Source organism: Etheostoma cragini, chromosome 24, assembly GCF_013103735.1.
Source record: "Etheostoma cragini isolate CJK2018 chromosome 24, CSU_Ecrag_1.0, whole genome shotgun sequence".
Classification (NCBI taxonomy): domain Eukaryota; kingdom Metazoa; phylum Chordata; class Actinopteri; order Perciformes; family Percidae; genus Etheostoma; species Etheostoma cragini.
In genome coordinates, this window is record NC_048430.1 from 9,125,001 (window position 1) to 9,139,358 (window position 14,358).

Below are 14,358 nucleotides of genomic sequence, written 5' to 3' on the forward strand. Positions count from 1 at the left end.
GTCTTTATTTGACGAATGTTCTTATTGTTCCTATTATTACTGTTATTTTGTTGTCTTGTACTGTCTTTTTTTTATCTTTTTTTTTTTCTTGCTAAAACTGCTGCTGGAATTTTCTATTTCCTTGCCCAAATTTATCCCAAAAGGATTAATAAAATCTAAGTCTACAATGAAGTACTGTATGTTTTAACCCTCATGTTGTCCTCGGGTCAAATTGACCCGTTTTCCTATATCAATGTTCTTTTTAATTACCCAAAATAACTTGATTAATTTACGAATTTAAGTACAAATCTCTACTTTCATTAATTTTGCGGTGTCTTATTCAATTTTATAGCATTTGAAAAAAAAAATGGAAGTGTTTTTGAAATAGTGTTGAGTAAAAGTTGACATATTCCATTCTGTGATTATCCATCAACATCCATTCCTTTAATTTTAGTCTAAATAATTCCTAATTTCTGCTTTTCTAACTTAAACATTAGGTATGATTTCCTATAAATGAGGTTTATTGACCATAAATTACAAAAATAATTGTAAACTTAAGGTAATAATTATGTGTTACGTAGTGTTGAAAACGTCAAAAAGCCTCAAAAGTGTTGAAAAAAGGGACAAAAACTGAATAAAAACTTAAAAACGTCTCAACAAAAGTGTTGATTTTTACCGATTGTAAATCTAATCAAGTGTGTGTGTGTGTGTGTGTGTGTGTGTGTGTGTGTGTGTGTGACTAGGACCTATGAGCACGTGTCTGACGTGGGCCTCTTCCTGTTTAACGACGCTCTGGTGTTGACGCGGCGAACCGTGCATCACACACCGTTCACGTTGGCTCACCAGAGCACACACACCTTCCTGGCGTCTGTGGCCCTCGCCAGCCTGGCCGTCAGAGAGATCACACACACACACTGTGAGCTTTTACCTTATAAGGAGTGCAGTGAATGTTGCCGCAGCTTTGGTAATGTTCAGTAACCTTCAGCACGTGATCATTTAAGTCCTCGGGCTCGTTAATAACGCCTGAAAATGAAAGGAATGTTAATGTCTTTGTCTTCAGATGTGTCCCACGCCTTTGTCCTGGACGGCCCCTGTCGGTCCTGGGTCTGTGCCACTGAAAGAGGCGAGGACAGAGAGCACTTCCTGTCTGTGCTGCGTTCAGCCATAAACTCTGCTCTGACGGGTTGACAACCAGAGGAGGTTTGGACACCAGTGTTGTAAAGACCTTTGAAAAATTTTACATAACACCTTTTGGGTTTTCTGAGTCAACATTTTGAGGTTTTTGTTGCTGTAATTCAAGTTTTTTTCTGCGCTTTTTGACATTTTTGTTAACTTTTTCCCGCATTTTTGATGCATTTTCTGACTTTTCTAAGCTTTTTGTAACCTTCTATTAATGTCTTTTTTTTTTTTTTCAAATGCTATAAAAGTGAAATAAAACTCCCAAGTTAAATTAAAGTGGGGAACTGATCATTGATTTTACTGAAGAGCGTTGTAGAGAACAGAGAACCATCCATGTTGCTTTTTGTTGTTAAGAATTTGATTGAAAACACCCAAATTTCTGATATCATTAACTTTTTGAAAATGGGTCACATTGTAACCGAGGACAACAGGAGGGTTAAAAATGCAGGAAATCTTAAACTTATTATTATTTTCCCACGTCACGATAAGATGTAGAGCCGTAGAAGTCCTTCCACTGTTTAAATGGTCTTATAGATGTTTCACTTCCACCTTAAAACCTCAGTTAAGTATTTCCAGAGGCAATCCTATAGTCACAATAACTTATTAGAAGAAGAAGACATACGTTTTAATCCCACAGGGGGAAATTCAATTTTTCGCCGTGTTGATACAGTGTAAGATTACACACAGGCCCAAAATTACACACACATCCCCAGACGCACACAGTGAAGCAAAATGGAGAGATGACAGAGTCGGTGCATGGTCCACACATGGTCCGTGCGGGGAATTGAACCTGCGACCCTCTGGGTTGTTTTACAGCGTGTTGACGTGTCAATCACAGCGGACATTAGAAAGAGCTTTGTGTGTTTGTGTTGTGTTAGCCAGTCTTTTGTTTTTGTGTTAAGCAGATGTGTGTGTGTGTCTATGAACATCCTATCTTATTTGTTGTTGGCACTTTTGGTTATTAGTTTTAATAGAACCAAATGTTCCAATGCTATTTTGTCAACTTCTTTTTTTTTTTTTTAAATCATCTTTGATTTTAAATTTTAGTAGTGTGTTTATTTGTTAGTCAAAATACGCATTAAAACATCACCTGGATTTTTTTCTCTTCATTTTTTATATCAGATCAGACACATTTGTCTTGTTTTCAGGTATAAAAAAATCTTTATTGATAACCAAAAAATAACACAAACGTCACATATTAGAGCTTATAACTATCACGATGCTGCATCACAACACATAACGGATACACTTATGTACATTATTGCCACTTATTTAAAACATAGCCACGTGTTCCATCCAGAGAATGACATAAATGTCATTATCTGAACAGCTCCATAGATGAAGTACTTCAAGATTAACACAAAGGAACCTTTTCTTTCAATGTCTTAACACATATTATACGCACTGTTCTAGTATTACACTTGAGTTGAAGTACTTTCGATCACAGTGAAATTGAATTCAATCAAATCCTAAATGGGTGTATTCACTGTAATACATCGTGTACACACTATACATTGACAGAACACTTGTGTATTTTGCAGTCTTCAGAGCACGACGGATGAGGATTAGGTAACAGTGGAACACTTAAAAGATTACAATTACTGCACATTTTTCATGTTTAGCTTGTAGTTTTTCTTTGTTCTCTCCTTGTAAAGTGCCTTTTAAAGCTGTATATAAAATTAATGTATTATTATTAAGCTTTTCTTTGACAGTTTTAATGTTACTATTACAATTTTATCTTGCAATCACCAGGTAGTCTTTATGCAAAACACAGTGATTTTTAGATCTTTATCCATTCTATTTAACTTGTGAAGAAACTATGAGGTGGATTTTGGTTTTGGTGAAACGTAAGCTGACATTCACCTCTGAAAACATTTTTTAGAATTAGAGTTTGCGGTTTGCTAGATTTGGGTTGTTGTTAATGTGTGTTGCCGCAGCAGTGTGTGTGGGCTGCTCTCTCCCAGCGGCTGGATGAGTGTGTGGCGGCTGACTCTTGCCCTGCAGTCCCAGGGCTGATGCCGGGCTGTGTGTCACTTTCTGGGAGCTGGAGCCCTTAGGTTTGGGGATTCTTGTGGGTCCCGGGCGTCGGAATGCTTCGAGAGGTATCTGTGGGGAAAACAGACAAACAGTGAAGTCTGGCAAAGAGTGGTGATATTGTAGTCGGAGGGCGTGCACTGGGACAGCAAAGAGAGGACGACTCGGGGACAAAATGGGATGCACAGTCTACAGAAGAGGGTCGGATGCACACAAGACAAGGACCAGGAATTTGACCACAGGCTGAACTGTTTCTACAGAAAGAACAAACTTGTTTCTACAGATCTGATGCAGTACTGATGATGACCACTAGATGGTGTCGTATCTTTCATTTTTATGGACATGGCCAGTAAATGCCCTCCACGTGCAATGATCCACTTGCACTTTGGTGTTTTTGGAAGAAAAAAAATTATCTTATCGTAACAAGATTTTGCTGCTATGATACTATAATTGATATTGTTCAGTTGGTCCGATTGCAATTGAACATTGTATTAATGTTCCCAGTGAAAAGGAAGCTTTTGCAATAAAGAGGTTTTCTTAATTTGCTTGTGTTTTGTCTCTTTGCATGTTTCATAAAAGTTTTTTTTGCCCCTGTCAGCCACCGTACCACCGCTTTGGATCATCATTCAACAATGTTGCATATTCTGACATGTGTAATATGACAAACATTGTTCCTGTTTATCTTTTGTTTGCCATTCAATGTATCATAAGCGTGCTTTTTCCAAAGAAACATTTAAATAATGTGAATTGTGTAAAGCTGAAACAAATACTTGATCAATTCATTCAAGTCAAAATAAAATTCATCGGAAACGATTTTTTTTATAGAGGGCATTTTTCTCTATTTTCTGACGTTTTATAGACAGACCAAGATTTATTGAGAAGCTTGGCAGAAGATGAATCGATAATAGAAAATAAAACATTAGTTGCAGCGCTCTAAATGTTCATTTTCATCAATTTCCTCCTGCAACGTATTTAAAACTCCTAATGGAAGATATGGCTGTATTGCAGATACATTACAGTTTATCCCTTTATTATTAACAGTGTGAGGTTGTTGCTTAGAAACCAGTGCTTTTGCATGGCAAACAAGAACAGGAAATATCTCGGGAAACATCGCATTTCTCAGATTCTTAAACAACGTACTGCTCCGCTTACTGTGTAATCACATTTCAATCAGCGTGTTTACATGTACAGCGGCGTGCCAGGATACCGAGGTAGTATCAGTCTTGGATAGGCCCTTATAGTAGAAACCGTATCCTGTTTACTGTGATAAGATGTTTCCACAATTATAAGGAACCTCAGAAACAGCACATGTACTGTACACTCCTGACTCATTTCTGGTGTGTGTGTGCTCCTGCAAATCCGTGAGCATGAATTGTTATGAGCAAGTACTTGTCATCTAGGATGTGTTTCTAGGATGTTGGCCACAACATTTTCCTTTAAATTTGGTGTTTTTATCTTACGTAGGTCTCTATAAATTATACATTTGAAAGAATCCAGAGACTAAATTACTCTATGGTGACACTCAGCAGGCAATCATTTTCTTCAAATTAATTGAGGGATCTAATTGGCACATAATAATAGGTTGGTTCTTCCTTCTCCTCTGCACCTACTTTTGCCAAAGGTAACTCCATTTTCCAGAATGTGCTGACAAGACGCCCTTGTACAGCACCCCCAGGTTATCTATTGCAGTATTTCGATTATCTGTATGCCAATACCTGTTTGAAACACAAAAGCATTTTGCAACAGAGACAAAGAGCAACCTCTTTGACAAAATGCGTCATGGATGCGGTCCACACTTGAGCGGCGGAGTGAAACTGCAACGTTTCCATGAGTTTCATCACTTTATTCCCAAGCCACGCACCAACCGTCTCGCTTGAGAAAAGAACTTGGATGTGTTCGTGTGGGGCTCGAGGTTGTGAGAATTAACAAAAAGTTGCAGTGAACTATAGCCTTAAATATTCATACGGGGTATACATTTCAGAATAAGTGGGGGCCTTTGCTCCAACAAAGGTAATGGGCCAGAAAATCCGCACAGGCTCTATGTCATGGGAGTGTTGTTGATTTTACACGGAAAGAGGCCTTAAAGTGCGGCTTTGTTCTCTCGTGTATCAGCACTGCAGCATGAGTTCAGCTAAGTACTTCCTCGGCCCCGCGCGCTGCAATCCCAGCCCCGGCTGTTTCCGTGGCAACCAAACACGAGGTTTGTTTTGGTGCTTGTGTTGCAGTGGAGTGCAGGCTGCGTTCAGAGTGTCAGCCCTCTCACACGCAGTATGAAGTTGTTTAGAGAGAGGCCCCTTAAACGCTGTCTGATTTCCTTCCCTGGTTTTATGGTGCCGGTGTCGGTTATTATCGTTGCTAAAAGGTGGAAATCCGCTCTCGCCTGCGGTGTGATACACAACCTGTCTTCCCGGCATGCAGTGCGCTAATTAGACATTCTCGGCTGCCCTTTATTCACATCGGTAGCCGGCTGTTTAAAAACTGCCTCCCAATGTTTGGTGGTTTTAATCAGCAGTGTGTGATTGCAACCTCACTCTCAGCCAACAGAAGCATCACTGTAGGCTTTTCAGAGAAATACCCTTTGGCTTCCAGTGTGTCACTTGATACTCATTTTATCAGTCTGGCAAGAACACCATGAGCAGATCGGACTTCCTTGGCTGAACCAGATGAGTCCAGTTTATGAATTGAGTAGGTCTTAAGTGAGTCAGGGGGGGGGGTAATTGAGGTCATAGACAGTAACCCCAGCTGCTGGATGCGTTCTCATGTGGTCTAATGAATAGCATCTTGTTTAGCCCCTGCGTCATCTCATTGTGCCCAGACTGCTTTGGATCTGGTTTCTCCAGCTGCGCTCCTTCCCACTCATTCAATTTAATGCTTGATTTATTCATCTCCTCCTTGTCACACTGGTGTGTGTGTGTGTGTATGTGTGTGTATTTGGGTTTGGTTCGGCACTTTCCTGCAACAGTTGTCGTGCTCCGTCTAAATGACACTGAGTACATGGTACATGGGATTTTGGAGAATTTCATAGCTCTCTGCTCTCTCCACTACACCGAGACCCCTCTGCTTGTTGTAAAGAAAAGAGAAATCTCACATCTAATTCAAGCTTCTCTCGTCTTGTAAGCACTATATTCACGATATTGGCTAAATATTGAGCTCAATTAGGATTCTGGATGTTGATGAAGCAAAGACACTAGCCACCCACATCCTCCCCAGATATATACAGTTCATATTGATTCCTCTGCATCCATTTTTGGAAACTAGCTAATCCATCTGAAATACTAAGATAAGGTTTCTTATGTGTGGTTGCTTGTGTATCAGTGTAAGACATAAAAATGGGCATGCATGTGAAGCACCCCTGCAGTTCATATTCAGAACTCTGTGGCTTCAGGCTATCAATATTAAAGGGCACATTATGTATTCATATTTTTACTTTACTAATATTATGACTTTGTTTCAGATATATTACTGCAAGAAAAGCTGTGTGGCTGTTTGAGAATAACGTGTATTTTTCTTCCATTTGCTGTGTATTGAGACATGGCATCAATGAATGTGCTACCATAGATAAAATCCTCCCACATCCCTTCCATTGCTGTCTTTCAGTCTCCGTCCCCTCATCTTCTTCTGACCTTCTGTACTTATTTCATTTAAACAGATCGCACATATGCGGTGATGTTTCCACTGTGGGTACATAAAACCACACGTAGAAGAATGCACGTACATGGAGCAACATTCCTAAGTTGTACTGATGAATCATTGCAAAGGACACGATTCGTGGTGGAAAGCAAAATAAAACACGTTTTGGGTTACCCGTGAGACTTTCTGCTGAAAGACCACTGAATTTAAAACTATCAACACACACGTTAGTGTTTCTAAGACCAAGACACTGTCTTAGGCTTCGGTGGAAGATTCGATGGCAGTGCTCTAAATAAGTCGCAACGAAGAAGAGTTTCTCTCGTTTTATAGCACTAAACACTAGTATTGTAAGTTTTTCCTTCGTCACACTATGTCAAACGCAGATGGATCATTGGCCGAGCGTCAAGTAGGGTTTAACCCTCGTGTTGCCTTCCCATTGAAATTGAAAATCAACACTTTTGACACTTTTTATCAATGTTTAATTTTTACTTACGTTTTTTGTCCCTTTTGATGCTTTTTTCCTGTTCTTTGTCACTTTTTTACTTGTAAACGTTAGTTTTAGAGTTATTTTTGGAGTTATTTTTGGAATTTATGTTCAATAAACCTCATTTATAGGAAATTATACCTAATGTTTGAGTTAGAAAAGCAGAAATTAGGAGTTATTTAGACTAAAATGAAAGGAATGTACAATCTGTTGAGGGATAATTACAGATTGGAATATGTCAACTTTTACACAATACTACTCACTCAATACTATACTACCCCCAAATTAATGAAAGTAGATATTTGTACTTGCCAAAGAGCGTTGTGTGGAATCAATCATCAATAAAATTACAATTGGGTAGTCAAAAAGAACATTAAATAGGAAAATGGGATAATTTGACCCGAGGACAACATGAGGGTTAAGCATCTTACTCAAGAAAACATGGTCGATGGTCATGGTAAACTGAAAGTATAACCTTATTAACCACTGTCTTAATCTGCTGCTAATTTAGCTTGTCATTAAAAAACACAAAGAGATCAATTTGTCAGAATTTGTTATCACCTTTTAGAAAAATTTACATTTACTTTTATGTGAGTTTAAAAATCTTTGGATCTCAGCTGAATAAGAGCCAAGTCCAGCAGAGAATTCTTTTTTAGGGTTAGAACCTTTTTTAGATTCACCTCCAACAACAGCTTTAAAGTTTCTAGAAGAGTTTCTGTTGTATCATTTAAGACAACGCCTGCGTCACATCACGCTGGTTTTCCTTCTCGGGTCACTGGGTTTCTCTGCGGTAGATGTGAGAATGAACTATGATCTCAGCCTATGATCAAGCAAGTGGGCTCACGTGAGAATCCCACAGTCAAGTATAAGCACAAAGGTTTTTCAGACAACTCTTCTACTTGGGTATTATTTAATCAGGTCTAACAAAGTCTTGACTGAAAAAAGTCATTACTTTTGACTGCATTTGACTGGAAAACTCAAGTGTTAAAAAGTTACTGTGCATGCACAAAAAAAAGAATCAACCAGTTCAATCTGAGCGCATTTTTCCGTCGATTATATTTTAATTTTACACATTCAAAACATGCTGGATTTAGTGAATAAATGAAATTGGCAAGCATGGATGACAAACTATAAAACATAACACTTCTTTTTGCACACTTTAATTCTCAGAAAACCAAACAACTTAATCATAATGCAATATGTGTAATATGAAGTATAAAATCTGGTACGATACATCAGTGTGAATAGTCTGACTACATGGCAAATTGGCCACTGAGTACAATACAGTAAGTGCACATAAGTTAAAACCTGGTGTGGTGTCAAATCAAATCAAATTGTCATTTCTAGTGCTTTCAAATGGTATCGTTTTCTCATGCAGGCAAACCATTGTTGGAACTTAATCACACAGAACCAAGCAAACCAACCCAAATTAAAAGTAAACATTCAACCCCTAGTTTAAGACAACAACAAAAATCAAGTAAAACAGACATGTAAATGTATCAGGGTATAAACTTGGGGTTTAAGGGTCTATTGTTATAGTGATGGGCAGGATTCAGTAACAAAGGATGGGATGGAGGGTTTGGGGGTGAGTTATCAGGTCAGTCATAGACATTACTTACTGTAATTTGTGATGGCCTTTGGATTGGGGTGGAGGTGGGCTTAATCATGATGCTACTTGTGATTTTGCTGTTGCCTTTGGCAGTCAGAGTGCTGCAATTTGCAAGCACCTGAGTCCTTTGCTCCTGGAGTCCAGGTGTGTGGCACGGACTCAGTGTTTGCGACGGAGTGCTGATGCTCTGAATAAAGGGGCTCCCTAAGTGAATGTGGATTTTGTTGTCCTCCGTGGTGATGACGTTCGGCCCAGAGCTGTTAGACCTCTGGACCTGCCAGCTGCTTTGTCTTTCCGGGGTCACGCGGAAGACGGCGTGCCCTCCAACAACCTCCACAGGCTCTGTTGAAAGGGAGCGCTCAGGGGTGCCCGTTGTAACCGACACAATTTGTATTGGGGACAAGGCTCTGTCTGGTGTTATAGAGCCACAAGAGTCTGGAGTAATCGCTCGTGAGTATGTGGCCATGGTGAAAGGTGATAGGGCCCTATCTGGTGAACACGGTTTGTCTGAGATTGGGGAACCTTTTGATTTTGTTGTTGGGGGTTTAGCAGTAGGGGATATGGAAGCATTCTGGATGATGGTAATTCTCTGTTTGGGTGGACCTCCACTTGTGGGTATGACGGCAGTGCTAGTGAATGACTGGGTGTTTTCTGTGGTTGGGCTGGTGATCTCTAGTGTTGCTGTGTTATGTCCGTGGTCAGGAGTCACTTTAATGTGCAGAGGCTGACCGGGACTGTGGGTCAACACCACATCTCCGGGCTGAACGTGGGTGCCATTCTGCCGTGGTTGCACTTTGCCATTCACCTGACAGGGGGTGTCTTTGTTTTTAAGGAATGGTCCACGAGCTCTTCTCAAGTTGTTTAGATTATTGACGTTATTGATGAGAGAGGGGCTGCATTTGGTGAGCTGAAACTCGTTGCTGTAGTTTGCATTTTCTTCAGCTTCGGTCTCGTCGTACAGCTTCCCGTTCACCACAGCGCGTTCCAGCGGCGCCATTGTCTTACAGTTGGGAGACATGACCTCGAGTGGCTCTGTCTGAACTTCCTTGGTGGAAACGTGAAGGTCTGAAAAGCGCCTTCCATTCATGCCAGGGCGAAGACTTTTGCTAAAGCGTCGGTATCTCTCAAGCTCTCTTGTGAGTGTCTCCATTTCTCTGGCCAGTTCTTTGTTTCTGACCTCCTGCTGGGTCAGTTTTCTTTGGAGTGTCGAGTGGTCAGTTTTCATGCGACAAATGGACTCCTCTGTTCCCATGTATTCATGGATCTTCTCTTTCAGAGCTGCTACCTCTCTGGTCAAATGACTAGACTTTGCCTCCTCCTCCTTCAAGCGTTTATACAGAACATGCTCCTGATTGCACTCTCTCTTTTCAGCCAGCTGGTACTTTGAAAGTTCTTTTCTTGATATTTCCAGTTCCTCTATCAAGGCTTTACCTTTCTCTTGTTCATTGTTGAATCTTTTCTCCAGTGATTCAAACTCCTCTGTTTTCAAGAGGTCACCTTCTACTACTTTCATGTCCTTTAATTTGCGTCTGAGGCGTTCAACCTCCTGCGTCAAATCCTTGACTTTGTTGTCTTCTTGTTGGAAGCGGTTAGCAACAGGTGTTTTGATGTGCTCCTCTTTAGCTTTGCTTCTCACATATTCTCTTTCTATGTTCTCAAGTGATTGCAACCTTTTCTTCATCATGTTGATCTTAGACTCCAAATCGTTGCTCTTTTCCTCTTCGGCACTCAACTTGGCCTTCAAGTCATCCCTTTCCTTTGTAGCACCGCACATCTTCTCCTCCAGCTCAGCATTTGACCTCAGTGCTTTCTTGCTCTCCTCAATTAGCTTCTCTGTGACTGATGTAACTTTGTCCTGTTCAGCCTGAAGTTTACCAGTGCTGTTCTGAACCTTGTTTTCCATTTGCTTTAGCTTTTCTGCCATTGCCTTTCTGTCATCTACCAACATCACTGTCAGAGTCTTTAACTTGGTTAGGTCTTCCTTCAGTGTCAGCTCGGTCTTTCCCAGTTGGCTTTCGGCAGCCTCCAGTTCTTTGACCCTGACTTTCAAGACTTCCAGCTCACTCGTCAGAACCTTTGACACTGTCCTTTCCTTCTCCAGGTTACTTTTAAGTGCGTTGCATTCTTGTTTGCTTTTGCTGAATGCGTCCTCCAATTTCTCTAAGTCCATAATTCTGTGGTTCAGTTTATCGACTTCAGCCTTCAAACTCCGGCTTTGAATGGCCTCTTTCTCCAGTTTCTTGTTGAGGTCCCTGCAGTGGTCCTCCATTCGGATCAACTCTTCATCCTTTCCCTCCATTTCAAGTACCCTTTTCCGTAACTCTTCAAGTTCAGACATGAGGCTAGAGTTTCCACACTCACCACGGCTAATTTTGTCCCTCAGCTCCAGCAATTCCTCCTCAGCTCTGCGCAGTGTCTTGTTGGTCTCCTCCAGCTCGTCGAGCTGCCTGCTGAGAGTTGACAGCTTCTGGCGCAGCTGCCTGTTTTGGGCATCCTCACTGGTCAGTTTGGCAGTCATGGCCTCTTGTTCCTGATGGTATCGACCGGCTTGGTCACGCAGCTCAGCCTCCAAGCGAAAGACCTTTTGCTCCTCTTCCTGCAGACGGGCATTGGCTGAGCACAGCTCCTCCTGGGCTTGCGAAGCACTGGCACTCAGTTCTTGGACCTTTGCAGTTTGTTGATGCAGCTGCTTCGTGAGACGCTGTTGTTCATCCACAACCATCAACGCAAATGACTTGAGTTTTGTCAGCTCCTCCTTCAGATTTGTGACCTTTTTGTTGTTCTCATCCTCCTTTCTTTCTTGGAAGGCTTTTTCCTGATCAATTAACACCTTCAACCTGTAAAACATAAAACACAAGACAAACACGATCTTTGAGCAATCAGAACTTGAACATAGACAGTTTGATATTGCAAAATTGTTACTTTTCCTGCATTTTCTAACAGTTGCACTCCATTTACTTTTCAATTCCTTTTTTTATTAACTTTCCAGTGAAATCTCGAGCAACACAAATTTTACGCATTGATAAATCTAAAATGTCACTCTCTCTTTTGCTTATGTTATACATGAAAGGTGCAAAAGAAACTCTACAACCCCACCGGAATTACCCATTGGGCCCACTTCTCCAAGCACTGACACATCATAAACACTGTTATTTTCCCTGCATTTCTGAGGGGGACTAACATTTTTCTGTCATGGAAAATTTAACAGGTCATAAAAAAAACATTTACTTTTAACTCTCTCAGGTTGGCTGTCTGAAATATCTGTGGTCACAGTTTTTGATCCCTTGTTGCCAACTAATTTTCCTAAGGGTTGGAAACCTAAGTCCCTGCTGTAAATATTTGGGCCAGAACTTATCAGTTTCAATAGTAACACATGACCAATTAAGTCCTTTTGGGACATTATGGGAAATGACAGACACGGCAATGTCACTGAAGTTGGCCCCTGAAAATGATCTCAGACAAAATAAGCAATATTGTAAAAAGTGCATTTGTGACCAGGATTAAGTTGCCATTTTTTAATGGCAATCTGCATGCAGATCTTTTGGTTTATCAAGCACACATTGTATTAAAGTGAAGAGTAGGCCTATGCTCAAAAAATATTTGACACAGAGGAGAAATGGTTGCAAAATAGCAATTAAAGGGAGGCAGAGAGAGTTTAAAACAAGTCAGTAAAACTAAATGGAAGTTGATTCTTTTGAGACTGCATGGGCTACCTATGTAATTTCTCAAACTTCTAGCTGACACTTTTAGCCAAAGCAGCTTACAATTGCTATATATCAGAGGTTGCACAGCTCTGGAGCAACAGTGGTTAAAGGACACATTGGTTTAAGTATCGCAGTGGAAATTGAACCCAGATTTCCCACACCACACGTACATAGGTTACCTTTTTAGTGTGTCAATCTGTCATGTTAATTATCACACGGTTTTCAAATCATCTTTTAACCTAGCCACTAATTAAATGCCCCTCCCCAGAGTTTTCTTGTGCACATACTTAACATCTAATATTGCGGTGATTTAGAATATGCAATAGCTACAACCATCAATACATCCTTCTCTGATTGTTTAAAACGATGCCATTAACTTCCCAAACATGACTGTTATAAAAACCACTCAACACATGTGTCTTTGTCCATTATGTGTCTGTTAATTGAGCTTAAAATGTACCATAGTGTAACGTATGATCTTTGAAGCTTACCGGCGTCTCCTCTTTGTGTGTGTAAAGGAAAGTTTGCCATGATTGTCAGGTTTAAATGATGCTATGACTTCCGGGGCAACAGGAAGTGACCGGGAGTTTGAGTAATTAATTTATTAGCCGTCAATACATCTTGTTGCTTTTTCAAATGTTAGTGTGAATCCCATAAATACTATTCTGTAAATTTCTAGCTTAATAGTTAAATGAATTTTGGCTGTTTTAAGCTATTATTGTCTAGTCACCCGAGCCACCCCTGTATTGTACTGTAGTGGTATGTTCCAATTCCAGTGGCATGCTTCAGGCCTATGTATACACCAGCAGTTTCATCTGCTTCAGAGAGCGGGAGGCCGGAGGATGTTAGTCTGAATGGCTTCAGAGTAGTCACGACTTGTTCAAAGGGCATTATGTAAACTGCTGTATTTTTGTATAATTTGACCATTTTAGACTCTCGTCAAATTCCTTTTTTTTTCTTTTTTTTTATTTAAATTTTTGTATTATTGCCTTGTTGGCCTTAATTGGGATAAATAAAAAAATCCCATCTTTCCAACCTCATCTCCAACTTTATGAGTGTTTTCCCCCACTCACCACTTCTCACCGACATCTTACCCTCAACATGGATGTTATCCTGAAACGAGGAGCATTCGTGGCTAGTCGACAGTTAATTCAAAATCAATTCCTTCGAAAAATCCCCAGAGTCCATTTATCAAAAGGCAGTAACATGAAAACTAATTACAAAGGAGAGAATGTGATATTTATAGTTCCACAACTAGGCTGCTTCTATTTCACTTATATCTGAAGTGATTTTAAGGTGCATTGCACGTGTGCCACGGGAGGCGGTTGCGTTGGGGTCAGTACATGTGGCACATGCATACATCACCAAGCCAGAGTGCCTACAGCCCCATGGGAAGGTATGTTATGACTGCTGTGTGTTCAGCTGCCAGGCATTTCCACACAGATGGCCCAATGGCATGGAACAATCCTTTAATTAAGGGGTTCCTCTACTATCAACCACTAACCCCCCATTTATTTCTTATACATTTAAAGGAATTCCCCCTGCTTTCAAGGGCAATTACAGTCCCACAGAGTTTATACAGAAATCCCCCCACACACACACAGACGCACACACTAATTCCACATGTACACTCGGATTGTGGGCCATGATGTAAGTGTGGAAGGGTGGGTCACTTCTCAGCAACAGTGGAGTGTATGTCATTTCTTTCTACAGTAGCTGCTTAAGGGTGGGAGCGGGTG

General features: G+C 40.6%; 2 protein-coding genes across 5 annotated transcripts in view; one reads left to right on the top strand and one right to left on the bottom strand.

Moving 5' to 3' along the window:
• Positions 1-1,167, top strand: part of LOC117939697 (epithelial cell-transforming sequence 2 oncogene-like) — a 12,963-nt gene extending 11,796 nt beyond the window's left edge. The window contains exons 20-21 of the mRNA XM_034865186.1: positions 723-895; positions 1,040-1,167. Coding sequence (XP_034721077.1) covers positions 723-895; positions 1,040-1,167 — 301 coding nt within the window. The remainder of the gene's footprint in view (positions 1-722; positions 896-1,039) is intronic.
• A 1,723-nt stretch (positions 1,168-2,890) lies between these two features.
• Positions 2,891-14,358, bottom strand: part of filip1l (filamin A interacting protein 1-like) — a 74,414-nt gene continuing 62,946 nt past the window's right edge. For all 4 annotated transcript variants that reach the window (XM_034864200.1, XM_034864203.1, XM_034864202.1 and 1 more), the window contains 2 exons: positions 8,926-11,752; positions 2,891-3,264 (listed from right to left, as the gene is read on the bottom strand). In XM_034864200.1, coding sequence (XP_034720091.1) covers positions 3,043-3,264; positions 8,926-11,752 — 3,049 coding nt within the window. In that variant the 3' untranslated portion in view covers positions 2,891-3,042. The remainder of the gene's footprint in view (positions 3,265-8,925; positions 11,753-14,358) is intronic.